Raw genomic sequence first — 26,397 nt, forward strand, 5'->3', positions numbered from 1 at the left:
CATGATTTTTAAAGTATATTTTATCTCCTCTCTTCCTCCTTTGAAGCTTTTCAAATTATCAGGGAGTCATATCTCTATTTTGGCAACAAAATGACCAGTTGTGGTCCTGAAAGTCTCCTGTCATGGAAAACTCTAACCTCATCCAAGTAAACCAGGATAGACCAGGTGGCCACCCTGAGCTGGCAGACGAAGGATTTCGAGTTTCCTTCTTCACACATGGTTTCTCCAGTGGTCACCTAAGAGGGTTTGGTGCTTTGGGTTCTGCTCTCACTGACTGTCATGGCCTGTGAGCTTTCACATGGGGCTTCGATCCCATTTTACTTGGGGAAGGACTATCAGGAAGGATTACTAGCCACGCCCCATGCAGACAGGAGTCTGGTGCTTACTTTCTGCTCCTCCAGGAAGAGGAAGCCTTAGGCCACCGCTGCTGCCGGGAAGGCAGGCTGTGCACTGCCCTTTCCGAGCTCCAGGATCACCTGGTCTTGGAAGTTGCTCAGAGACCAGGATTCCTTTTCAGCTTGTTCATGCATAGTTCTTGGGGAACTTTAAAAATTATACATTCTTTTACTTCCTGAGTATTTTGTATTGAATGAATGGTGAAACTCAGAAAAAAATGAAACTGTAATGTGTTCATACAAATTAGCTCCATATTCTGATATCTGACCATAGTATGCATGTGTGTGTCTAAATGTGAGTGAGAGAGTCAGAGACAGAGATAAGACAGACAGCGCCTGAAAGCAGGAGGCGATTGGGAGCAGGAGGAGATGATTTCCCCATAATACAAGATGTGATAGTCATAGAAAGTATAAATGAGTATTTCCAAGTCAAGTATGGACTTACTAGTCTTGTCATTACAGACTAAATTACTGGAGAGAAGGCAACTGTAGCCTTCAAGGTACAAAATTCTCAGTTCCATCAAAGGCATCCTGGGGCTGAAGATTTCCCTACTCTTATGATAGGAGCTCAACTGATACTTTAATCAAGAGACAGTTGCCTTTTTAGGTTTTCCAAAAGTAAATCCAAGAATGCCAATATGCACCTTCTGCCTCTTACACACTCAGCTAGAAGCCTTATCTACCTGATGCGAAGACTTTATAAAACTTGTTATTTTTGTATAACTTAAGCCCTGAACAACAACAACAACAAAATACTGCTCAGAATTCAACAAATAAATCTCTCTCTTAAGAATTTACAACCTGGCTATGGACTCTGTAGAGATTTCAAATAAAACACTTGGTCATAAGCCAGAATTTTTTAAACACATTTTAAAAAAGAAACCTGCAAAAGAGGAAATGGGACTGTAGATGCTTTTCAAGCTTTCTGATAGGCATTGTGAGAGAGGCTTTATCCATCCATCATCAGATCATTTTCAATTAATCTGACTCAGGTCTGTGATTATAGGAAATAATGACAGCAGGTTGACACCCTTGGAAATGTGCTGCCTGATCTGGCACCATAAACTCAAACAGTCCTGCTTCCTAGAGACTGACCTCATGGATCGAGTCTCTTATCAGATGCTACCACCAAAACAAAAGCATGTGGGCCTTCTTCCTGCTACCTGCCTTACTCAGACATGTTGGAGCATGTGCCCTCAAGACTCTGGCTCCATGCACAGCTGTGCAGCCAAAGGCAGGCAGCAGTAAACACAGCTGGAGGCATCACTTTCACAAGCTCACCAGCTGCTAAGTGAACCTAACCTACCAGATTCCAGAGATGAAAGCTTGAGCCCTGGGTCTGAGCACATTTCAAGATCCAGCACCTCCCAGGTATTCTGAGACATAAGGACCATGCCATGCTAGAGCAGGAAGAAACACATCTTGTGACCAGGGAACCAGCCCCACCTTCATCCCCAGCACATTCTGCTAAGCATCATCCCAGGCAACTCCCACTGCATTTGATTGCCAGCCTGTCCCACATGCAAAAATCCTGTCACTCAAGAGACTGCTACCTGTGGTCAGGATTCGCCTTTTCCTGTAGTCCTTGGATGGTGCCCCATGGTCACCTTTTCCTTCAGTTGCTTTAGTCTTTATATGCTATTCCTTGTTCCCAAGTTCCAGGACTGCTTGGAACTGAGTTGTCTCAGGAGAATTTACTGGTTTCTCTGGGAGGGTATATGCAAGCATATCAACCTTAAAGCATATAAAAGGAGCGTTTTTTAAATGGTGATGTAAATTGTATGAGCTTTGCTTTGGCAAAGACACCAGATGGACGCCTTTATGATAAAGAGGGTCTTTTCCAATCTTTTCTTCCGTATGGGTCTCCGAAAGGTGTTTCCTCTAAGACATCTCTGTTTTCTGTAACATCAGAATGAAGAAAGATGCTGTCTCTGCCAGATTTTATACATACATCATGCTTTTATTATAATAGAAAAATACATAGTGATTTATTTGCTGAGTCAAGTTAAAGTGTGCTTGAGAGATCATCTTCCATTTGCCAAAAGGGCGTTTACTTACTGGACCAAGGACTCTTCATTTATCATGAAGTAAGATGGGTGGAGAAAGAAGGGAAGTGGGAGAAAACTAACAACAACAATAAAAAAAAAAAACAGAAAAATTCACCAGAAGGAAGTGGTAGCCATCACTATACATTTGAGTACTAAGAGCAGAAAAAAAAAAGCCCTCTCCATGAAGGTAAGATAGAAATTTCCAAATTGTCCTCAAAGTGTTAAGAAAGATGGTCACCATCAGCTTGGGTACATTACATAGACATTTGTTTTGGGAAACCTAAAGGTCCAAAAACAACTCACAGAGAGATCACAGTGCTCTGTGCATGGGTAACACAGCTAGTTCTTTAAATCCTGATCAAAATTAAAGCTAGACTCAGAACTTGAATATGTTTTTTGGTGAAACTCTTTAGCACACTTGGTATAAGGCCATGGCTATAGTCCTGTCTAGTACAGTTGCGAGGGTCTGGGAGGTTCTTAGAACCCACTGTTTTGGACACGTAAACCACCAAAAAAGTCATTATTTTTGGATGAACAAGGTAATCCATTTCACTCAAGCTGAACCTGAGGCTTGTGTTATATCTTCTGGCTAGTTAAATGTTCAAGACTCAGGAAATTCACTAAATTTATAGCTAGGTCTTAGTGCAATTGGAGATAAAGGATTTTGCTTAAGGTCTTGGCCTCTCTCCTTAGTAATTACCCTCTGCTTTTCCAAGCCTTTATCCAGTGACCCACTCCCAAGTCAAGATTTTCTGCTTATGTCATCTACCTACCCTAGTACTTTAAGTCTGATACTTCAAATTTCAGTAAGTTCTTTTATCTAAAAAATTATGACTTAGAATTGTAACTCCTTTCTAATTTGCATAAGTCATAATTTTTTGGATAAAAGAACTTACTGAATCCTAAGTCATAATTTTTTGGATAAAAGAACTTACTGAAATTTGAAGTATCAGACTTAAAGTATTAGAGTTGGTACTTCTAGTTGAGGAGAGAAAAACTTGCTTTCATTAAATTAATGCCTGGGTCATTGAGCAGGATTTGAATAATGAGTCATTTTTTTCACAAACTCTTAACCCTTCAAAACAGACAACAGTAGATTGTGTTTCTCCTAACAGGTCTACCCAAATTCACCTGTTTACCTGCATGAAATACATGTGGGGTGGGAAATAACCTGTTCTGAGGTTATTTTTGCAGCCAAACATTAGATTCTCCTAACTAACTGGATTATTTCTTGCCCCGAACTTTATGTGATTCCAGAAAGTTTTCTCTGCTCTAACAAGCTGTCCTTTGGATTTGAGTGGAGCTATAATGTAGGGAGAGGGGGTTTGGACAAGATTGGGTGAGGGTCAGAGCAGAGATTAGGAAAATGGGGACCCTTGGTGAAAGCTGCAAAGACCGCAAAGTGCGTTTAATAAATCAGAAGATTTCAGTGGAGACCCATAAGGAAAAAATATGGAAAGAAGAATGGAGAAAACCAGGGTAAGGAAGAAGACACCACCTATGATTTGATCTCTCATCACCTTTTAAATTCTAGACTGGGGTGCCCAAAACACTACTCATGATGCTGCCAAGCAATAGTCACACTGCAATAGTAGGTAAATGAAAAGCAGAAATAAGAACCTTTGAAACATGTAAACCAAAGGTACCAAGAGAGCCTGCCCCAACCACTCAGCGTGTCTTCAGCTGTGGCGTAGTCTGAGTCATCAACTCCTTGAGCCCTTGTTCTGAAGTCTCTCTCCTTACATTGCAGTCATTCTCTCCTTACATTGTTCTCTGCTTTGGGCTCAAGGACCTATCACATTTTACATCTTAGCTTTGTTACACAGGAACCCTGGATACTCTCGCACTGATACCATTCTCCCTATATTTAGAACGTTTCTGGGTGACAAGGAACAAGATCATGACCAGCTTGATAGCAGCGGCATGTTTCATTGGTGCAAAACAACTCCTTTGGACAAGGTGATTTTGGTAGGTGAGTTTGTATCATACCTAAGTAAAATAAAGTATCACTCGAGGCACAGGATGTTCTTCTGCTAATCACAAGCACCTGTCATTTCTCTTCATAAACAGAATTTGGAAGGAAAAACACATACCTCACCAGCCACATAAATGGCAAGCAGTGCAACCCATATGACATTTGACAAAGACTTTGTAGATGATGTGATGAGATTTAAAACCCTTAGATGTCCTCAACAACACTTGAAAAGTGTAGTTGACTTAGTTATTTATAATAATAATGTTCTCATGAAACAAGTTTTGCTACTAAATCTAATTAAATGTAGCAGGGGGAGGATTTATAAACCCTCTGCAGGTGTTCTTTTATTTTAAAATGTAAAAGCACTTCAGCTGGCTAGGGTGACATATGCTTGTTAGTTGAGCAGTCTGAGAGGTGTCTCAAGCCCAGAGCCCAACCTGGGTTAAAAATGCAACTATGGAAAAACATGTCTCAAAAAAAAACAAGGAAACAAAAAATTGAAAAGGGACTGGGGATATAGTTCAGTGCAAACCACAAGCATACAAACATTTCTCTAATTTACTGGTTTTAAATTTTTGACTTCTTATAATAATATGAATTTTATGGCTGGCTGTATTTATATTTAATACATAAGCCCCAAGTGTGTCTCTTAAATATGTCCCACTTCACCCCCAAAGAACTTGGGTGAAGTCTTGTAGATATAATAGGTTCTGTCCCAACCCCTCTGCTCCAGGAGTCAGACCAGCTCAGCTCATGCAAATGTAAGCAATGAGGATATTAAAAAGTCCTGTTGGTGCTAACATCTGTTTTCTGAATCCCCATCTATTGTCATTCTGCAAAGTTAAAACTCAAGTATAATTTCAATGGTTTTCCTTACAAGTTGGTTATATTAACTAACAAAGATGATTACTTATATCCTGCAGAACCCTATAAAATTTTCTCATCTATAGTTAATTGATAACTATAAATATTTTCTTGCTTTTCAAAAGTAATTTAGTTCATTTCTTCTTTTTGGTGCACCCTCACATACACACTCACACACACACACACACACACACACACACACACACACGACCACAATCCTTGTGGCTCAGTGCCAGTGTCCTGACAGAATATGCTCCAATTTTTGTAAGACCTTTATCAATCATTTGATCAGAAGCATAAAATTGTCAGAGCTGTCATAGCAACTGGAAGACTGTTAGGGTTCCTGAAACTTAACATTTTGGCAATTACGTCTTATTCTAAGCAACACAAAATTAACATCCGTTAAACAGGATGCCAAACATGTTTTCCATGGAAAGGAAATCTTCAGAAAGGTTGAGAAGTAGGGTGCAGACTGAGGCATCCAAGACTCAAAGAAAAGCAAGTAGCAAGCATTTCATTAGGCTGTGTTGAGTAGCCAAGTTAAATACAAGCTCTAACAAGCAGGCCTGCTTTTTAGCACTCGGACAAGTCGTCACAATAGCTACTTTCCTTAGATGCGCAGTGTGGAGCACAGCTCAGAACTGAATCTTTCATTTCACTTCCAAGACCTATTTTAGAAATATGCTAAGGGTTTTGAAATTTGGGTCTCTAAGAGGTAAATATACAGACTGCAAACTTCAAAGAGGCTTTGACCTTGGTTCTGTCTGCGGAGGGGACAAGTGGAAGTATTCCATTGAAGTTCCTTTGGAAAAATAGCGCATCCTCCTCTCCCCCTGTCATCGTCTTTCTTAATTAGGAGACAGTTCCATGCCACAATTTGTTGAAGAAATTGGCTCTCTAGCTTGCCTATAAACGTGCTCTGCCATGTATCTTGCTTCTAATCGTTTTGTACTGCTCAGAAGAGAAATTGTTGGACTTCAGGCACGTTACATTAAATACCGTTAGAGGCTTCATTATTCAACTTAAAACTAATCAGGTTAACTAGAGACAATTATTTAATAGATTTGGTTAAGATTCATATCACTCTCCAGGAAAGCTCTCCAGACAAGCAGAGAGCTTTATTTCCCCTCTCGAGGAGATCCCCTTAGAAACATAGTACTTCCCAATATCTTCTAATGTGATCAAGTCTAATTGTTGATCTGTGGGATTTTATTCATTTATCCCATTAGATTTGGTCATGCCTGCTTTTTAGAGTTTGCTATTTAACTTGGCTAAGAATTGGCATAAAGAAGAATGATCTATCCATTAGAAAGATTCTCACATGCCTGAAATGCTTCAAGATGGCCATAGCAAAATTTAAATATAGTTAGCTTGTTCTCTACCAGCTTTCCAGTGTCCTGGTAAGATGCAAATTTGTTCAGTGACTGAATAGTTGTTAATGTCAAGCACTATGATTTCAATGTGTTATTTAATTTCCACAACAAAATTAACCCATTTTACTTGTTAACCATTTTAAACGTAAAGAAATTAAGGATCAGAGAAGTTAAAATGATTTGTTTGCTCTTGTGGTTAAGGACAGAGTCAGACTACAAAAGCAAATCTTCTGGTTCTGTGCGGATTGCTCTGTACAACCAAACTCCCTGGAGGAGATGCTTCTCAGGCCCTGAAAGAAGCCAGAAATACCAGCTTTTCACTTACATTTATTACCTGTATCAGTCTCCATGAATGTGGGAGAGTTCAAGTCTAAGTACATGTCTTATGTACTATTTTGTTTTCAACTCTGAATTATCCAAGTAATGGTAAAATCAGCATTGCTACTGATAGACATATTCAAATGCTTGAGACCAAATGGAATTTTCAAAACTTTCCATATCTTTTGTGACTTTCATTGCAAATTTCTTTGACTCAGGTTATTGAATCACTTCAGTGTGTTATGTTGAACCAGGTGAAATTACTAATATTTAACTATTCTCAAGCCACAAAAAGACAAATTTGCCTGTTTAAAACAACTGTATTTAAAAAAACAGTGAATACAACAACATGTTGCAGAACTTAACATAATTTTCAGAGCTCTCTTAAAGACATAGCTTAGGAGAGGAATTTGGAATGTCTCAGGTTTTCACTTAATCATGCAATAGCACACACAACGCTGAAAGCATCTAATGAAAAGGAGAAAATATTTCCGCATATGCTGCAATGATTTTACATCCTGAGTCATGATGGTGATCTGAGTTTCAGTTGATTCACTCCAGGCAAGTAGAAAGTTTTCCAAAGTAGTAAAATAAGAAAGCCTTCCACAAAAAAAGAAAAACGTTACAATTGTACTACCTCTGTGTAAGTTTCATAATAACAAGCAAAGTGAAAACTTCTGTTAACCTCATGAAAAACAACTGTGCACAAATACTAGGCCAACTGCGAGGACTCCTCTCTGAGGGGCTCTCTTTCATCGCCACTGTAAGTCACCCACTCCGCCCCATGCTTATCCTCAGAAACGAAGCGACAAGCTGAAGCACAAGTTTCAAAACCACGTTGTAGCTTGCGTATTTGGAGATGCCCACTCGGCCCTGATAGGGCTTCGGAACTTTGTGATGCCCCTGCGAGCCAGCAACTACACTGTGAAGGAGCTGAAGGACATCGTGTTCATTGGGTCCCTGGATTACCTGCAGAAAGAGTGGCGGTTTCTCCGGAATTTTCCCAGGATATATATTATGCCTGTAAGTATCACATAAAGAATAGTGAATATCTGTAATGATAGTATTATCAGTAGAATCAACATTAATAATTTTGGTAATAATCTGCAATCATGTACTGCATACTAGGTGTCAGAAACTGTGCTAAATATCTTGCCTATATCAATTCATTTCTTCCTCAGAATGATACTAGGGGATAACTATTAAAAATCTAGGACTTTAAGCCAAGAAAGAATAAGTAACTTGCCAAAGATTGCACAGCAAGTAAGGTGAAAATAAGATTTAAGCCCAAATATTGTGGCTACTGAGTTTGTGCTCAACTGCCCTGAGCACAAACTCTTTATCATCTTTTTGCAAATCTGCTTTTTAGTTTCCCTTTTTCTGAGATTGATTTATAATTTAGCTTAAACTAATACTAATTAGTCTATGTGGTCTTTATCATCTTTTCTGCAGGCTTCTTATATGGAATGTGTAGTACCACCTGGTCCCTTTTAAGTGTATGAATAGGGGAATTAGGTTCCCACTTTTGAGAAATGTTATCTTTTGTAGTTTGAATGTGTCTTTGGAAAGTTGGGTTGGAATCTGACTGCCATAGTAACCATGTTCAGTGAAAAGGTGATTGGTCATGAGGGTCCTGCTGCTTTGGGGAAAATGCCATCATGACGACCTTGGTTTGGTTGCGGTAGTCATGACGACCTTGGTTTGGTTGTGGTAGGGGTGGGTTCCTGATAAGAGGTGAAATCTGGCCCCCTCCTCTCAGCCATGTGTACCCTCCTGCCATGCGATTCCCTTTGTGGTATGGTGAGGCAGCCCGAGGGCCCTCGTCAGATGCAATCATTCTTGGCCTCCAGAACTATGAGAAATAAATTTTTCTTTATAATTTACCAGTCTGTGGTATCCTGTTCTGGCTGCAGAAATATGGACAAAGACAGGATCCATTATGCATATGAGGTATTACAGTTACAATTGTATTTGCATCTAATGCTCATAGTTTTTATCTCGCTCTATGCCACCATTTCCCAGGATGCAAAGCCCATTATGTGCACTGTGAAATGCACCAGGGCATTTGAATTTCTATGAAATAATGCTGACAATATGGAAGGAATATTTTTTAAACTTCCAAAATGATTCTCAAGAAGCAAATTGCATTTGCTTTTCTGAAAAAACCACCATGAAGCTCTAACTCTCATCCTCGTTGCTTCAGCCATGACATCAAATTCTACCACCTGAAAAGTCCATTCTCCACCCTGTTTTGTCTCACTAGGGCTCAGCACTGTATTCTGGAGATCTGCATGCAGTCAACATAGAGGACTGCTCCATGTGTGTCATCCTCGCCCCGTCACCTAAAGCAGTGAACAACCAGGCTCTGGTTGACAAAGAGACCATCATGGCCACTCTCAACATCGGGTCCCTGAGAATCAGCTCCACTCACCCCAGGCCTTGGATGCCAGGTCAGAGAAAAGAAGCTGGGCAGGATGGGATGAGGACCAAGAATAATCTCTTCCCAGAGGAGGAGGAGAGGTTGACCAGATGTCCCCTACAAAGCCTCCCAACTCTGACTGTGCTACAATAGGAGTGACTTTCAGTTACTTCCTCTGAAATTCTAACCCTAAAGGAAAACTGCTATTTAAATGAAATGTATATGATACTATTTTCCCATTTTAAGGGGAAAAAGTCATAAGACAGTAAAAGCTAATATTTTTAGTCATTAATCTAATGTCAAAGAACATAGCAATTGGTATTTTACCATAATTAGTAAGTTGTTATCCTTAATCAGTTTTCATTGTTTTTTTAAAGATGTTAAAGCTACAAGTTCTAGTTTCATAGTTGAGAGGTTAAACTGTAATTTGTTGATTTTTCAAGGTCTTTTTAATATATAAAGTTGAGGAGCTTATCTCTAAAATTGTTTCAAACTTCATGGACTAAAAATAGTTTATTTCAGCTTCAAATTGGGAAGGGAACAGGAGGGAGAAGTTGGGGGGATCTCTTCAGATGGAGATCCTGTCTTTTTTGGCCTCTGAATTCCGCTCAGAACCTGGTAGAACTGTGGTCTCTTAGTAAATGCTTAACAAGCACCTGTTGAAAGACATGAGCCAATGAGCTGGACTCTGCAGGTGCTACTGCCTATTTCTTTGCACCCACGAAGTGTATGAGGTTAATCCCAGGAAGAGTTTTTCCTTCTCCCCACCAAAGGCTTGTAACGCGACATCCACTCAACTAAATAGAAAAGGCCTACGTTTTGTAACTAAAACAAATTTTCCATTCAAGACATAGAGTAGGCCATGCTTGGAATCCATCTGGCCTAGGACTTTCTGCTGGGAATGATTTACTCACTATCTACAGGTCAAGGGCGATGTCCTCGAGCCACAGAGCTGGTGACCAAAGCTGGTCCACCTCGCAAAGCACTTGGAGAGGTGAGAAGACAAATGTATTACAAGATTCTGTGGGATTAGGCTGTGGACAGCAATAACCACAAGTCAATTTGCAAAACCTAGAAAACTCTCTCTGTTCCTAAGCACTGTTGCTAGATTAATTCAAGGTTTTGGGAAGAAAAGAGTACTCTAATCTCTTTTCTTCCAAGTTCTCAGCATACCCTTCCTATACAAGGAAACCTAACCCAGAATTCAGGGCATCAGGATGTTTCGAAGAGCAGAACTAATAACAGAACACCTCAGGAAAGACAAAGTGCCCTGAAAAGCTAAACTAAAGAGGTGGGAGCTCTTTCTCTCCTGAGCAGACCTGCAGAAGTACTGCTATGTTCTGCTACCTATATTCTTAGCTGAGCAGTGAGGGTCACATGATTGTGTGTGTGTGCATGCGCGTGCGTGTTTACATGAGTGTATGCACATTCTTGCAACACTGTGCTTAGATACAGAAGAAACAGAAAAATGTGTATACAATGTAGGCCTGGGGTGAACTGACAACACCAAAAGCCTTCTTATATATTTTTTAATCTCTCACCTTCTATTTGGCTAAAAACACAGAAACTTAAGATTCTAATTCTAGTTCCCTTATATATAGGAATTTTTGTCCTTTGTTTATCAATGAGATTATGTTTATTTGATGGGATGTTTCAGGCCCTGTGTGATAGGCTAGAAGGCTACCTGTAAGGGAAACAGCTGACTGATTCGGTAGAAAGAGAGAGAGGAGAGAGGGGAGAAGATTGGAAAGGTGAAAGACCAAAGACAGGTATGCCAAATTAGTTGAATCATCATGACATGTAAGTGGACACTTTCCCCAAAGATAAAAAGAGAAACATAGGAAAGAGCATATCATCGTTCCTTTCCTGGGATGGGTCATGTTATCAATACATTGGAGAAATGTTGGTCCACACAGGCTCAAAGGACCCACTCAACAGAGGTCATCAAGCTGGTTCATCTAGTAGGAAATGTCCATTGAAGCCACACTTTGAGAACAGCTTGAAGAGACTTGTGAATATTCACTCAGAATCTGCATTGACTATTCTGTCACCACGGGGATGAACCTAGAGTTTGTTTTTAGAAATTCTTAATCCTAGGAGAAGCCTGTTTGACTCTCTCAATCATTTTTCTCATGTCACATTAATACACTCCTTGCACCATTACTAAGGGGCAGAAAGTTTCACTTCTAAAAACTGAGAGTATAAAGGATAGTGTGATTCTCTCAGGAGAAAAAAAATACCTTCTACACTGAGCACCAAGATAGAGCTGGATCAGTGGTCCTCAGCACGAGGTAGTTTTGTGCTCTGAGGTCAAAGCATCTGGAGATGGCTTCAGTCTATTCCAGCTGGGGGAACAATGCAAGCTTCTACCTGATCAAGGCCAGAAACACTGCTAAACGTTTTCCACTGCATGAGACGACCCTACAGATAAAGAAAGCCCAGTAGAACCGAGATGGAGACACCTGGTACCTACATAGATGGCGAACCTTTTGTGGCATCATTGGGCTTTTCTACAACTTCACATCATGCTGAACCACGACATCACATACTGAAGCCAAATCAGGACAACGAACTGTTCACATAGAATGTCACCAAGGAAAGTTAGGGCGGGGGCAGCAGAGCGAGGACACTCCAGGGATCCCTAAGGACACCAAGCCTCTGCTGGACATCTCTGTGGAAATGCAAAGGTTTCTCAGTAATGTTTTAATTACTGCCCTGCCACATCACAAGGAGAGCAGGTTGGCAAACGTAGGTACTGAACTAAATAATCTGTGGCATAATCTCAACATATAACAGTAATTAAGTCTGACAACTTAATATGCTACTGAAATTTAAATGTACAGTAGTAATCTACAATTAAGCAATCTTTTGTAATAGCACCCTGCCAGCCTGGAAGATTTCAGGTGTAATACTGTGTACTATTAGGTAGCAAAAATATTGACGAGTAAAATATACGCAGGCTATGATCTGACACTTATTCAAATTAACCACTGTTCTGCAAGGAAAAAAGTGGCACTGAGGCAGAGACTCCGTCACTGTCCTCTGAGTTCACCCAGGGGACAGATGCTAAGACAGCCACTCAGCCCAGGTGCTCGTAAGGGAAATGAGAACCCTGGCTGTGAACGTGGAGGGTATTTCAAGTTCTTTCTCAGCTGGGAACTGGAATCAGAATGCAGGATTCAGAGATTTCCCCACAGAGTATTTCTCCTTTGAGGGAAACTGATCTCAATATTTTATGGAAAATATCAGCCTCATTTGGCATGCTTCTAACACACAGGCAAGATGCATACCCGGAAAAGGGCACAGGCTTTGAAGCAAATCCCACCCATCACTGACAAGCATGTGACCCTGTCCCCCCATCTTCCAGGGTGATCTGACAATACTCAATTCCGAGCTGATGTGGCAGTCCTGGAATTCTTATATCCTAACAGTGTCTATGGCTTACAGCCCTCAGAGGGCTCGTTTACTAATATTTATCACATAATCTCCATTCCCTACTGGGAACTCTGTAATGTTGACCCATGCCAATTACAGGAAGCTCACAGAGGATCCTGCAAGCTGGCAGAAGGTTTGAATTGTCTCCTAATTTATCCTGTTCCTGTTGCTTCTTTTCTACCTTAAGTCCCTCGCTTGTTCTCTCGGCCTGAGGAAGTCTCTCATGCCCCAGGACTCAAGGTCTCTATCCAAGATGTCTCCCTTTGAGCTCTGTGTTACATTTGTGATATGTAACTTGGGTAGTGACTGTCACAGTCCTAGAGTGGAGTAGATTTCTTAAATGTTTCTGGGAGGAAGGAAGAGAGGGAAGCAAGAAAGAAAAAAGGGAAGAGAGAAAGAACGAAAGGGCAGAGAAAGGTGTTACACATTCTAGGAATGAAGTACAATCTCCATATAAGTATATATTTATATAAAGAATTCAGATCCAAGTAAGAGTAAGCTTTGCCTCTGGCCATTGATACACAAACTTTTCTTTCTCTGAAATACCTAAAGCTAAGTGATTTGGGGGAGATTGCTGAGGTCACCACTGGTTCTAGCTATAGCCACATGTGCTAGGCTCTTCATGTGGAGCTTCTGTTTTTAATCTTCAAGCCATAGCCCTGAATTTTAGTCAAAGTCAGGAATGCATTCAGCTCTGCTAAATTAATAAGAAAAGGCTCTTCCTCTGCACACTTCTTGGGGGAGTGGAGGGACTTTTAAACAGCATAGTACCTGCTATAGTAGCATTGCATATGGAAAACAGTGTCCCTTTGGATTTCCAGCTCCCCCGTCAGTACCGCACCTGCACCACTTGGTCTGTCCCCTGGTGGCCTCAGGACACTGCTCATCTCCATCCATTCCTTTCCAACCAGCCCTCCTCTCCTCTACAGAGGGCACAAAGGACATTTTCAGTTTTCACCCTTTCCAAGTGCCACGAACCCCAATCAAAGTAGACTTGGAACTTTCACAGTATTTTTTCTGTTGTGCAGCATCATCAGAAAAGTTTAAGAAAGGCGACTTAGAGCCTCAAGGCACCGCTGCAGTGATAACAGTGTGTGTGCTTTTAAAGCACCCTAGTTTCCTACTCCTTTCTTTCTCTTTCTTCACATTTTTAGTTTTGGTGATTCAACCTCTGTGTCATTTGTTTTTTTATTTTAAAACCCTCCTGAGGACATGGTGTTTGAGGGTAGGGCCTCACAGCTGGTTCTTCCTGCAGGCTCTGCCCACAGGAATGACCCAAGACCTGTCTCCTGAGGCAGGAGGGTAGCGCTCTCAGCACAAAGCCCAGAGGTCAGCCCTACATGGCTCTCCTCTCTGTGTGCAGAGGCCCAGGGCTCTGCACAGAGCCAGGCTAGCTGGAGGGGGAGAGGGCCCCAGGTTGGTGGGAGGAGGGGGACACTGCAGGGTCTTCTGGAATGGGGGATCTGGAAAGGGAGGGCAGTACCAGGAGCCCGTGGTGCTCTTTAGGGGCATTCCTAGCACAAAGCCACCAAGGTTCTGACCACTTCCTGAAAACTGGTGGGAGACGCTGCCTGGCCAGGCCATTGCCCGAGCCATCACACCGCACTCCATGGAGGGCAAAATGATGCCAGAAGCACCTGCTGGAGAGATCTGGGCCTTTGTGTATTTCGCCCAAAGGGCAGTTTTGAAAACTCACCCAGAGACACATGTAGACACACACGCATACCACACAGTGCACAAACACATACATACAATTCAGTGCCAAACATACACACGTATGCATACATACATATATATGTACAGACGTATATAATATGCACACACATACACATACACACAATGCATACATATGTGCACATACACACATGCACACACATACATCCTTTCACAAGGCGATGCTAAGGAGGGAAACCTGAATACAGTCGGCCTTCCATTTCTGAGTTCTGTACCTGGGGATCCAACTGAAGATGGAAGATTTTCAAAACGAAATCATATCTGCACTGAACATGTAAGATCGATTTTGTCATTATCCTCTGAACAACATGATATGACAATATGGTATAATAGCATTTATAGCACATTAGGTGTTACAAGTTATCCAAAGACAAGACAAAGTATATGGCAAAATATTCATGGGTTATACACAAATACTATACTATTTTATAAGGAAGAATTTGAGCCAGATGTATACATGGTGGCACACATCTGTAATCTTAGCCCTCAGGAGGCAGAAGCAGGAGGGTCATTGACAGTTTGAGGCTGGTCTGAGCTAAAAAATGAGTTCAAGACCAGCCTGAACTACACAGCGAGACCCTGTCAAAAAACCAAACAAGAAAGAAAAGAAAAAGAAAGGAAAGGATTTGGGGACCCAAGGATTTTGGTGTACACACGGTTCCTGGAGCCAATTCTCTGCAGTTACCAATGGTCAACTCTAATACGTTTTTCTAATTATAGAAAAATATTTGGGATTTGAACCTGCGAGTAAGTTCCCTAAGATAGAACACCAAGTTGCATGGTGCACTTGGGTACTGTGGTCAGGTTTTGCAAGTCAATTCGATTGCAGTTATTATCTCTTTTCTTCTTTGTTGTCGTCTATGTCTGCTGCAGGAACCCTACCTGACTCTAATGAATATAATGGGAAATCAAACTACCGTCGCGTCCCCATGCTCACTGAACTGAGTAAGTTATGTTTCAAGGGAGAATCTTTATGATGCATAATTGATGTCCCTAGATTCTTTTTAGAAACCAGAGTCAAGGATTAAGGAACCAGAGTGGGGCCCAGAGAGCTTTAAGTGCTTGGCTGGATGTCACCCTGGGCTTTTACTCAACTGGTGACATCATCCAGTGGAGTCGCCCTAGCTGGCGTCGACGTACAGGAATAATATCTGCTTCCCCATTCTCCGAGTACCAGGAGAGGGCGGGGATGGGTAGCCTGCTTGTGCTGACTCCCAGGAGGGCTGTGGGTTGGAAGTCCGCTAGTAAGGCTGTCCCTGCACTGACCTACCATCATGGGACTTGGGCCATGCGTTTTCCTTTCCATCAGCCACACCAGGGAAGGACTAGGGGAGATGGAGGAAGCGTGCAGATTTTGAGGGGAGACCCACTCTTGGGGTGCATACATCTCATGTTCAAGGGGTTTCCCTTGCATCATGAGTGGTACCTGCCAGTCTTTCTGAAGCTATCAACAGCAGATATTATTTATATTTTACTTCCCCCACCCCCATCCTGTCTGGACCATCTCTAACTCCCAAGGCAGTAATACATTAAGTTCATGAATTAGAGAAAGACTGCAAATTAGAGTAGCTAGGAGAAGATGGTCCAGCTTTCCCCTGGTGTAGACGAGCATTTGGTCAACCTCCAGGGACTCACAGGCTTTGTTCAGCTAAAGGGCTTCTGGCACTAGACAGCCTTTGTCCAATTAGCCTAACAAGTCACCTACAACTCCTCTCTTTCTGGCTGCGAACGGTCGCACTGACATGGAGCTGCAGACTTGACTGCCTGCACTTTGGGACACAATGTACAGGGCCTGCCGGAAGCCAGCTAAGAGGCTGCTGGTGTAGGATGACACAGCAAGATCTGAACAAAGGCTCAAGAGACATGTGTGTGTGTGTGTGTGTGTGTGTGTGTGTGTGTTTAGCACTGCCCGTGCCAGGAGAGCAAAGGAAGAGTGCATATGAGATGGGATTTGGTATTAGTCAGACCCTGCTCATCTTTTATACAAATATTACTGTTCTCAGAAGAAAATGATTCACTAATACCCCCAGTGCATCACTTCCCCTAATTTGCTGAGAAATAATTTAAGGCATTAAGGTATAATCCAATCTTATCCATGATGGTATCCTGAGTTGTATGACCTATGGATTTGATTGGATCTGTAATATCAAGAGCTACAATATTAAGAACCATGAAGGATCTAAATCCATTCAACCTGCAAACCAACAAGTTAACTGGTCATGGGTATTGGCAAAAAACACAAGACCCCTTGAGTCAGAGATAGAAAAGCATGAACCATGAAAGTTTATGACAGCAGTAATAGCAGACAGGGTGTCATCATTGTGGTGCAGATGAGCCAATATCTGCTGCCCATGGAGTGACATGAAAAGGTTCAAGTCATACCACAGCCTCAGTGAGGTGCTGAATGGAAGAGGAACCTGAGTTTAGGGAACCAGAACCTTTCATACCAGGCAGTAAGCATAGTAAGCATGCCCTCCCTTTGCCCAGAGACAGACAGTGTCTCTGTCTTCCAGTGTCACTTTCTATACAGACATTTTTTCAAGCAGTAGTCCAGGTGGGAAGGCAATCAGTGCCTCTGATCTCCTTCTCAATAACAACCAGTTGTGTTCACTGCAGAGTGTGCCTGCGAGGCTCTGAAGTGAAGCCTGGGACCTGTGTAGATGTGCTAATGGTTTCTTTGGCTTCTACGGTACAGGCCCCAATTAGAATGAATCTCTAATCCCTTACTTACCTAAAGCATGGTCCCTGAATCAGGGACTTCTGCACCATCCCACCTCACTAGTGTCTGCTGGCTGTAAACTCTCAGGCCCCACCTTGTACCTAATGAGTCAGAATTAATGTGCACAGTAAATGTGGAGAGAGACTACTCTACCTCACTCTGGGCCCAACAGACTCTGGAAACATAAGTAAATGAACAGTCATTGTGGCACAGGATTGTAAGAAAGGGCTCTAACCAAAGTGACCATACATCCTTTACTTAGGCTCACTGTGTCAATGCAGTTCTTAAGAATCACCCTAATCCCCTATTACTTCCCAAAATGTCCTAATTTAAAAGTTAGAACTCTATAAGGGTGGAGAAACTGAGGTGTGCTAAAAAAAATATCCACTTGATGACAAATGTGTGCAAGAGGAACATGTCATTTTCAGGGGAGCAAGGTACTAGGGAAGGGAGAAAAAAGAAAAAGAATGCACCAAAGTAAGGGCACATCCCACAAAGTCCCCAGAGTAGCCCCCAGTCCTTCAACCAGTGGTCACTATGGTCCTGCGTCGCGTGGCAACTCCTGTCCCTTTGTCTGCCTGCCTTTCCCTTTTTGCCTCTTGTGTCTTGCAGGGAACCCTTCCAACATCCACTTTATCGAGCAGCTCGGTGGACTAGAAAGGAGCCTGACAGGGTTGAACCTGCATCTCAGCACTTCCTTTTCCACAGGCGCTGTCTTTTCTGGCAACTTCCTGGACTCCCTTCTGGCCACAGTAAGTGCATTTGAGTCAACAAGTCCCCCAAACCAACATCCCGTGGAGAGGTGAGTGGGAAGGTTAGGCCACACAGATAAAAGCTCACAATTCCAACTTCCTTCATTTTCAAGAAAACCTTGTTGGCATACGTGATTTCTTTTTTTTACACTCACTTGAGAAGGAAGCAAAACATCCACATGATCGAGACTGAAAACACGCATCTCTCGGTGCCAGAACCCCAGAGGGCAGGAGAAACAGACACGTGATGGCCTTGCAGCTTCAGATGCTGCTTTCCCTTCTCTCTGGAATCTCTCAGCAGCTCATGCACACAACAGGCATACAGGGACTCAGGGATTCACGAAAAGAGGCTTTTGGTTTTGGCTTCGCCCAGGGCTAAGTCAAGGCCTCACACATTGCCCTCCTTTTGGGATCTGTTTTAAGTACATGGTGATTGTTCAGACCTCAGCATTTCTTTAGCTGCCAAATAGATCCCTCCTGTCCATTACAGGATTCCCCTAAGTGGTATCCACTGTACACTCATTGCCCAGGGGACACCTACACAGTCACAGAGCACTGTGAGAGCTGTAGCTGTGATAAGACCAACAGAAGCCTCCATCTCTACATAGCTTTGCACTCTGGGAGGAGGCTGACATAAACCAATCCATCAGTAATGTAGAAAGGATGTTGGATGCAAGGGCCAAGGAGAGGCAAGGGGTACCAGAAAATGTAGGGTTTGGGGAAGGCATGGCAGGTGCCAGCATGCAGCCAGGGAAGGTAGCACTTTGGAAAGGCAGCACCTTTTCCATTCTCTGGAGAGGTGGAGGTACAGCCTTTCAGGTCATTGGGGAAGAAATATTCCAGGCAAATCTGTGAAGTGGAAGCACACCACAGGCCTTGGAGGAATTCGAACTTGAACCCAGAGATTCTATATACAGACACTTGTGGATGAATACAAGGGGAGCAAAAAAGGGAATCTATGAAGTCCACCACTCCACAGAGCTCTCCTACCAGGATTTTGTAAGGAAAGGGTTACAAAAAGACTGAACAACGACACACAGATGCTGGCATGCTCAGGGCATGGTTTGATAAACATGCAAAGTCATGGAATTCCATAGAGTAGAAGCATCATTCCTGAATCATACAGAGGCCTTGAAGGCACAGTTTGCATGCTTAGGGGAGTGTGGTTGGGGTCTATGCACCCTTCTCATGGTAGTGATGCCATTTATATGGAGGACATTATGTACCCATTGCCTCTCTGAGTCACAGTGGAGGTGGAGCTCATACATCCCACTGAGGTCTGGGACAAGTGGCACTACCCTAGTGACAGAGCACATCCTGAACAAGTTGGGAGGCTAAAAATTCCTAAAAAGTTAAGCAACAGTCAACCTTGCCAGAGCCAGAGGGGGGTGCAGTGGAGGAAGGGAGTCATGTCAGGTTACTTTTCCTAGGAAGGTAGCTCTGTCAAAGTATCCTATTGCTGTCTGTCACCGACACATCAATTAGCTTGGCTGGAATTAACGACTGGAATGCCAGGCAAAAGGTGACTTCTGATGAACTTAACTTGTCTGCAGGAGACATTTCAGATAGGTTTAAGCTCCCAGTTCTCTTAAGAGACTCTGTGGTGGCAGGCAGCTCCATGCTTTAAATTAGACTTGAGACTTAATTAAATTCCACTGCTCCACAGGTCCACATAGACAAGAATAAAGCACAGATTCTATTTAGTCTGTCGGAGAGGCTGTATCATAGTCTATTTTGTATGGCTATCCCAAAATACCCAAGACTAGATCACTTAAAGAGCATAACAGTTAATTGGGCTTATAGTTTTGGAGGCTGCAAGCCTAAGAACAAAGCCAATAACTGCCTGGCGTCTGGTGAGTGCCTTTCTGTGTCATCCCAGAGCATGAATGAAACACAGAGGGCAGGAGACCAAACTCATCCTTTTTATCCAGCACTTACTGTTGTAATCACTAACCTGGGCCCAAGGTCACAGTGCTCATCTCTTCACATCCTGACACTGTTGCAGTAGGGATTCAGTCTCCAGACAAGCTGTTTGTATGACACACTGAAGCTATAGCAGGCAGGATAGATGGAGAAGACTTGAAAAGGTAGAGAGGAAGAAAAATGAACATACCATAGAAGACAGTATTGGAAAGAAAAACTTGGTACTCAGGAGTCTTCGACCAAGTGTTGGCATCTGGGCCCAGGGATGCTGCCCGTCATTCATCACATGAGAGTGCCCCTTCCTTCAAAGACACCTTCTCATATTGTGTGGCTGGGTTTTACCCAGTACAAGAGGGTGATGTTTCCTGGGAAACAAAACAAGTAATAGAACATCTCAAGAAGTTTATTCCCAAGGTCCCATGGTAAAATCAGTGGAGGAGAGACAACATCAAGTAAGTATGTTCTGTATAGGGGGTTGTCGCATGGGTGGCACAAGCCACACTGGGTCATCAGCTGGCCTTTCAAAACTCTTCGAAAATGTTTACATTAGGATTGGGCTTGTTCACCCAGATATGGAAGGGCAATGAGGTCTCAAGTTGAAAAGCATCCCTTAAGTTAGAGAGGCTGGACTGGATCTTGGGCTTCTACGTAGCTACGTCCCAGCCTTCTGCACTGGGTATTGAGTCTTTAGTGATGCAGTCAGGGTGTTGTAGTCAGGGGTTGTACACAGAGAACAACTAGGATTAGGACATGGAGTTTATAATACTTTTATAATGGTCACCGGGAGTTAACCCAGGAAAATGCAGGAAATCTACCCGCAACACCAAAGACATAGATTTATTTAGTCAAGAGCCTAAACCCCATGGCAATGTCCCACATGAGTCCAGATAAAAATCCAGAGCTCAGGACAATGCCTCCCACAAGTCCAACTGGAGGCCCAGAGCCCACAGGAAGGACTCAAACCAGTCTCCTTTACGGATCCGTGCCGGGAAGACCCAAGGTTCAGCAGTGGAAGCCAGAAAGTCTATGCCAGCAGAATGAAGGAGCTGTGCTAGTGGGATGAGGGTTCTACGCTGGAGCCGAGAAGTCATACTTACAAAGACCAGGGCTGTCCTGAAAGGCACCACAGCTGTCCTCAGCAACATGGAGGCCCCAAGCTCCTCCAATGACAAGCACAGTTGGGTATGTGCCAGGAAGCAGTGTGATGAGTTCGTCCTGGAGACCAAGCAGCACATGTTTTCCCCTCCGGAGCCAGAAAGCAATGCTCGATGTGAAGACCAAAGCTTCTCCAGGAGAACCAACAGCCCAGACAGCAACTCATAGGAGAACCCACAATTCCTCCTTAATGCCTCAACCCTTCAACACATCCCTCCTTTTCCACCTATTTATCCTGGCAACTTTCCTCAGGTGGAGCATCTTCACTCAATGCCATGCTGATGTAATCCAGCTGGCGTTAAGCTGATGACCAGTTCTTAACCCATAACACATGGCACGGTACAATGAACACGCTATAATAATGCTAAAAGGGTGAGCTGACGAGGCCATTGACAGTCAGCACGAGTGCTGCCCATTCTTGCTTTCCTTTCCCAGGGCATGACGTGACTTCCAGGGTGGGGGTCCTGGCATACACACAGAAAGAAAGCATTTAAGCATCAAATGAAAGTTGATCTCTGGCTTCTGTTTCTACTGTTTCCTCTCCTTTGGGGACCATTTGATTCTGACTGCTTTTCTGATTGTGCTGTCTTGTCTCACAGAAATAGCCACAGAGAAGAAGACAACATTCAACCGTCTTCTATTGAGACATTTGGAGTCACAGAGGTGGCTCTAGAATGTGTCCTCAAACACCCCTTTTTCTTAACCATCTCCTTACTGAGATTGGGAGGAAGGCAAATGATAGATGCTGCCAACTTGGGGCTTAGCTGTCTCTAACATGACATCTACCCAACTTGGCACCAACCCTGAGAAACAACTTATCTCTCCAAAAGTAACTTCAGGGGCTGAAGATTTAGCTCAGCGGCATAAGCGCCTGCCTTGCAAGCAGGCAGTCGTGAGTTCGATCCCTGGTACCGATAAAAAAAAAAAAAAAGTAACTTCAGTGTTGTTCTAATTCTAGAAACAGCTTCCTACCCCCTTTTTGTGTGTGCACTGAGTCCTCTCTCATCCCAAGACTCCACAATCACCCAAGTGCCTCACCCCCAGCCTAACTCCATAAAAACTGATCCCCCAACTCCATTTTTGCATCTTGGCACTGTTCTGCGGCCCTCCCATTCCTGCAACAAAGGCCTCTTCTCTCTCTCTCTCTCTGTCTCTCTCTCTGTCTCTCTCTCTGTCTCTCTCTGTCTCTCTCTCTGTCTCTCTCTCTCTCTCTCTCTCTCTCTCTCTCTCTCTCTCTCTCTAACTGTACCACAAAACCTAATAGCAAAGACTTCATTCTTCCTTTATGTCCCCTAAAAGATTCATGTGATCATGGGTGGGGATACTGAAAGGTGATTGGATTAGGGGTCTGGGGTTGATTTACTGTTAAGACGGGGGTCAGATGAGGGGGGAGATTGCTGGGGGTGACCTCAAAGGGCTTCTCTCCCTCCCCAGCTTCTCCCTTCACCTCTGCTTCCTTGCCATCATGCCCTGTGCAGCTTCCCCTCTGCCATGTTGTCTTGTTTTGGAGCCAGCTGAATGTGGGCTGTAAGCATAAGCCAAAGTAAATCGTGGGTGTCAGGGATCCTGTCCCAGTGATGAGGAAATAAACGCCGTCCTCTTCTTCAGTTACAGTGGCAACTGTGGGTCCCCTACCAATCTTTTGCCATAACAAACATCACTGATGCCTGCAGTTTTCTACCAGATCATACCTGTGAGTCTTCCCTAAATGGACCTTTAAATTCTGTGGCCAAGATGATATCAAGGACAGTAACAGGACCTGTTCTAGGAAGCGTAAGACCATCTATCAAACACTTACCTTATGCCAAAGATTTTACCTGGCACTTTGCCTACATTCCCTTCATAATTCTCCTTTCAGTGTAGCTGACCTTGATGCTTACAGGGGTAAATAATCTGCCACAGGCCACACCACTGACCAATAACAAGTTATTTCTCAGGCCTCAATTTGTGTGAATCTAGAGACAGATCTCACTACTATTATTCACTGCCACTCCAGAAGTTGAGTTCTGGGCCTGTTAGAATCTTTCCAATATGGTGACTTGCAGGTTTTGCTAGGGATTCATCTCTCCAAGTGCTCAGGCATTGCTGAGGAGATATAAAGGAGACAAGAAAATACCCCATCTCTGCTTCTCCATTAGAGCAACATCACTTTTCTCTATGTCATAGCTGAGGCACCTGCATAAGATTTCATTGGAAGAAAGATTCCTGTTACAATTCTGGAAATTCCTCCTTAGAAGCTGGAACATACTCCCACGAGAGATTTGTAAAAAGTTCTCCTCAGTTCCTCCATGGGTTTCCAAATTCTTGTCACAAGTCCTGTGAAGGAGGTAGGAATCAGCATTCCACCCATTTTGTGTGGCTCTTTCATCCTACTACTTCCGTCCCCAGAGAAGATCTTCTAGATTTGACTCCTCCAGCCTGTTGCTGACTCACAGCAACAGAGATCTGTTCCCGCTGTTGTCCATCAGTGGTTAGAATTAGGCACAAAATGTTTGTTTCCCCTGATGCCTGCACATTGAAAAGGCAAGAGCAGGTGGTTTTGAACAGACTCTCTCAAGGCAAAAGACTCACATAACTAGTTTCTGCAAAGATGTGAACACTAATCTTGACTTCGATCATGGTGAAATCTTATTTCCCACATAGCATTCAAGGGCCCTCTTCCTTCTCCTCTGTACTCAGAAAACCTCACAGTACTTTTCCATTGTTTCCCTCCTAGTTCTCCCTGATAAACTCCCAGGAAAAATCTACAAATTCTGAGGAGAAAGGAAAGCCTATAATAGCATGCTGCAGACTCATCACTGTTGAGAAATACTGAGTTCTTGTTCTATATGTTCAACCACTTTAAAAAAAATTTATCCTCTGATAGATGTATTTTTCCAAAATAATCTAATGGGCTTTTCCTTCTAAATCTCCAACTGATTTCATTTGAAATTAGAATAGCTTCAAATAGCCCCCAGGATAATAGCTAATCTCCTGCCCCAGCTGGAGAAATATGCCTATAAAATATAATGCAGATTCACTTTTAATCCTCCATCAGTTTCATGCTTGAAAAATCAAAATATGGCAAGAGAGTCAGATCCATATGCAAAACTTTTGTGTGGCTTTACAATACACGAGTATCAGAAATACGCATGGATTTAAGAAGCATTTCTTGTACTTGCAAGGAAACTGAGACCCACAAAAATTACATGATATTTTCACAGTCTCTTCACTGCTTGAGTAACAGTTTTCTTACTTTATAGTCTCACTCTAAACTGGAGGTGTCTCTCATACTATGTTTGATCTTCTAGCCTTTGAGGTTCTCGAATAAAAAGCAGCAAGTGGTAAAGATGTTAGTGACTATATATGATTAGCCAGTATTATAGATTACAAGACATACGCTATGCTTCATCACAGCTAAGTGTCAAAACATCTGGGTGCAAAATTTTCTAATTTGGAAGTCCAAATTCTAGTAAATATTTTTATATTAGAAACACTGTCCAAGTTTAGAAGCCCAAAGATGCTTCAAGCACATTTCAACATGCAGATTTTCTTAAGTAGGAAAAAAAGCAAAGGAGAAAGCAAATGAGAGAAGGAGAAAGGGAACTGAAGAGAGGAAAGAAAAGAAAATCAAAGTAAAAGGAAAGAACAAAATAGAGGTTGAGAAAGGTCAATATCAAAAAAACTCCAAATAAGACTAAGGAGATGAGCTCACAGAATAAGGGTGATGTGCAAATCTCATTATTTCCCTCAAAACAGAATCACAGTTCTTTTGATGTCAAAACTGAAGAAATGATATGTTCAAAAGCTAAGTTTCTCCATTAAATATGTAAAGCATATCTTTCCCTTGAGCCATCAACACCAGGATAACCCTAGAATTTACACCTTTTCTTTAATCAGTGGAGAATTATCCTAACAGTATTATGTTTGATCACTCTTCATTTTGGCCACATGTTCTTAAACGGATTGTGGCTTAACCTGGATTTATGTTCTCCACTCCCTGCCTGTGGCAGGGGTCTGATTCCATAAATACCCTTCCAGGTGGCAGCAGGATTAAAACAAAGCAGAAATGTAAGCAGGAGCCTCCTCCAGTCTGAACATGGGGGAGAAGTCATCTTTTAATCTGAAAAATATTGTAAGAGTGATATTAATTTATTCGTAAGCCATATAAATTATATTATTTCATAAATCAGTTTATTCCAGTTGCCTCCACATTTTACAAGTAAGTTTTATTTGTTAAAAATCACTTGCCCACTGCAGTCAATATTCTCACAGCTGGCAAACACCTGCCTTGTGCAAAGCACCACAGAGGACATAAGTGTTAAGCAGACAAAGTCCATCCTGGAGAGAACACAGAATTTTAAAGTCCCGTTGTGCTTCTTGTTTGAGGTCCACCCATGTCAGACCCACCAGGAGTGCTCTTTAAATTCTGGATTTCACTCTCATTTACAAGTTCTGATCCAGAAGAGCTGCCATCCTGGAACTCTGTGCTCCTTCAGATGACCCACTGCATGAAAACCGTTGACAGAGGAAGTCAGAATTATTATAGGTGCAGTGAACCTCATTAAATCTTGAAAATCATGGCTATTCCACATCAACTTCAAAGGTTATAAAACTATTTCTGAGAAAAACAAAAGCACCGTGTACTCCCCCAAAGCCATTTAGCTGGAATGTAATAATCCAAGATTCAAACACAGGCACATTTTATCCAAACCCCTGACTATAAAATACAGAGGAAAGAACTAGAATAAAAGCCAGTGGTCACTGGATCACAAGTAGGAGGACTCATTCTGCTGAGAGCTTCTGGCTGGTGAGATAGGAGCCAAATGTTCCAGGGCGAACACATGCAGGAATGTAAGCAAAGCTCAGGTAGCTGGGGACTGACCAGTACATGGTGTGGACAGCGACTTACATAGGTGGCCCTGGACATGGAGGTTGTGCTCGATCACAGTGGCTTTGAAGAGCTTAATGAAGTGCTGTGGACTAAGTTTTACAGCTGGAGTTATACACTAAGGTTTGAGGAAGTGAGTAGGATGATCTGACTTGTTATTCTGGACAATCACTCTGGAAGTACCATGAACAATGAATTGCAAGTGAGAAGAAAACTAATTCAGAAAAAGTGTAAAAGGTTCCTCTAACATGCAAGCTTCAGCCAGGGGATAGGGCACATGTCTGTAGCTCCAGCATTCAGGAGACCAAGATGGGAGATCTCATTAGCCCAGCAGTACAAGGCCAACCTGAGCAACATAGCAAGATGCTGTCTCAAGTAATAAGAATGACAATAGCAGCAATCTTCAGAAGACATTTC

At 42.6% G+C, this 26,397-nt stretch overlaps 1 protein-coding gene across 1 annotated transcript in view; it reads left to right on the top strand.

Moving 5' to 3' along the window:
• Positions 1–26,397, top strand: part of Kcnu1 (potassium calcium-activated channel subfamily U member 1) — a 135,672-nt gene that overhangs the window by 103,976 nt on the left and 5,299 nt on the right. The window contains 5 exon segments of the mRNA XM_013144677.2: positions 4,338–4,411; positions 7,772–7,996; positions 9,237–9,423; positions 15,435–15,506; positions 17,893–18,032. Of these exon segments, the coding sequence (XP_013000131.2) occupies positions 4,338–4,411; positions 7,772–7,996; positions 9,237–9,423; positions 15,435–15,506; positions 17,893–18,032 (698 nt within the window).

Source organism: Cavia porcellus, unplaced genomic scaffold, assembly GCF_034190915.1.
Source record: "Cavia porcellus strain 051 isolate PalLab524CR breed Dunkin Hartley unplaced genomic scaffold, mCavPor4.1 scaffold_29, whole genome shotgun sequence".
Classification (NCBI taxonomy): Eukaryota; Metazoa; Chordata; class Mammalia; order Rodentia; family Caviidae; genus Cavia; species Cavia porcellus.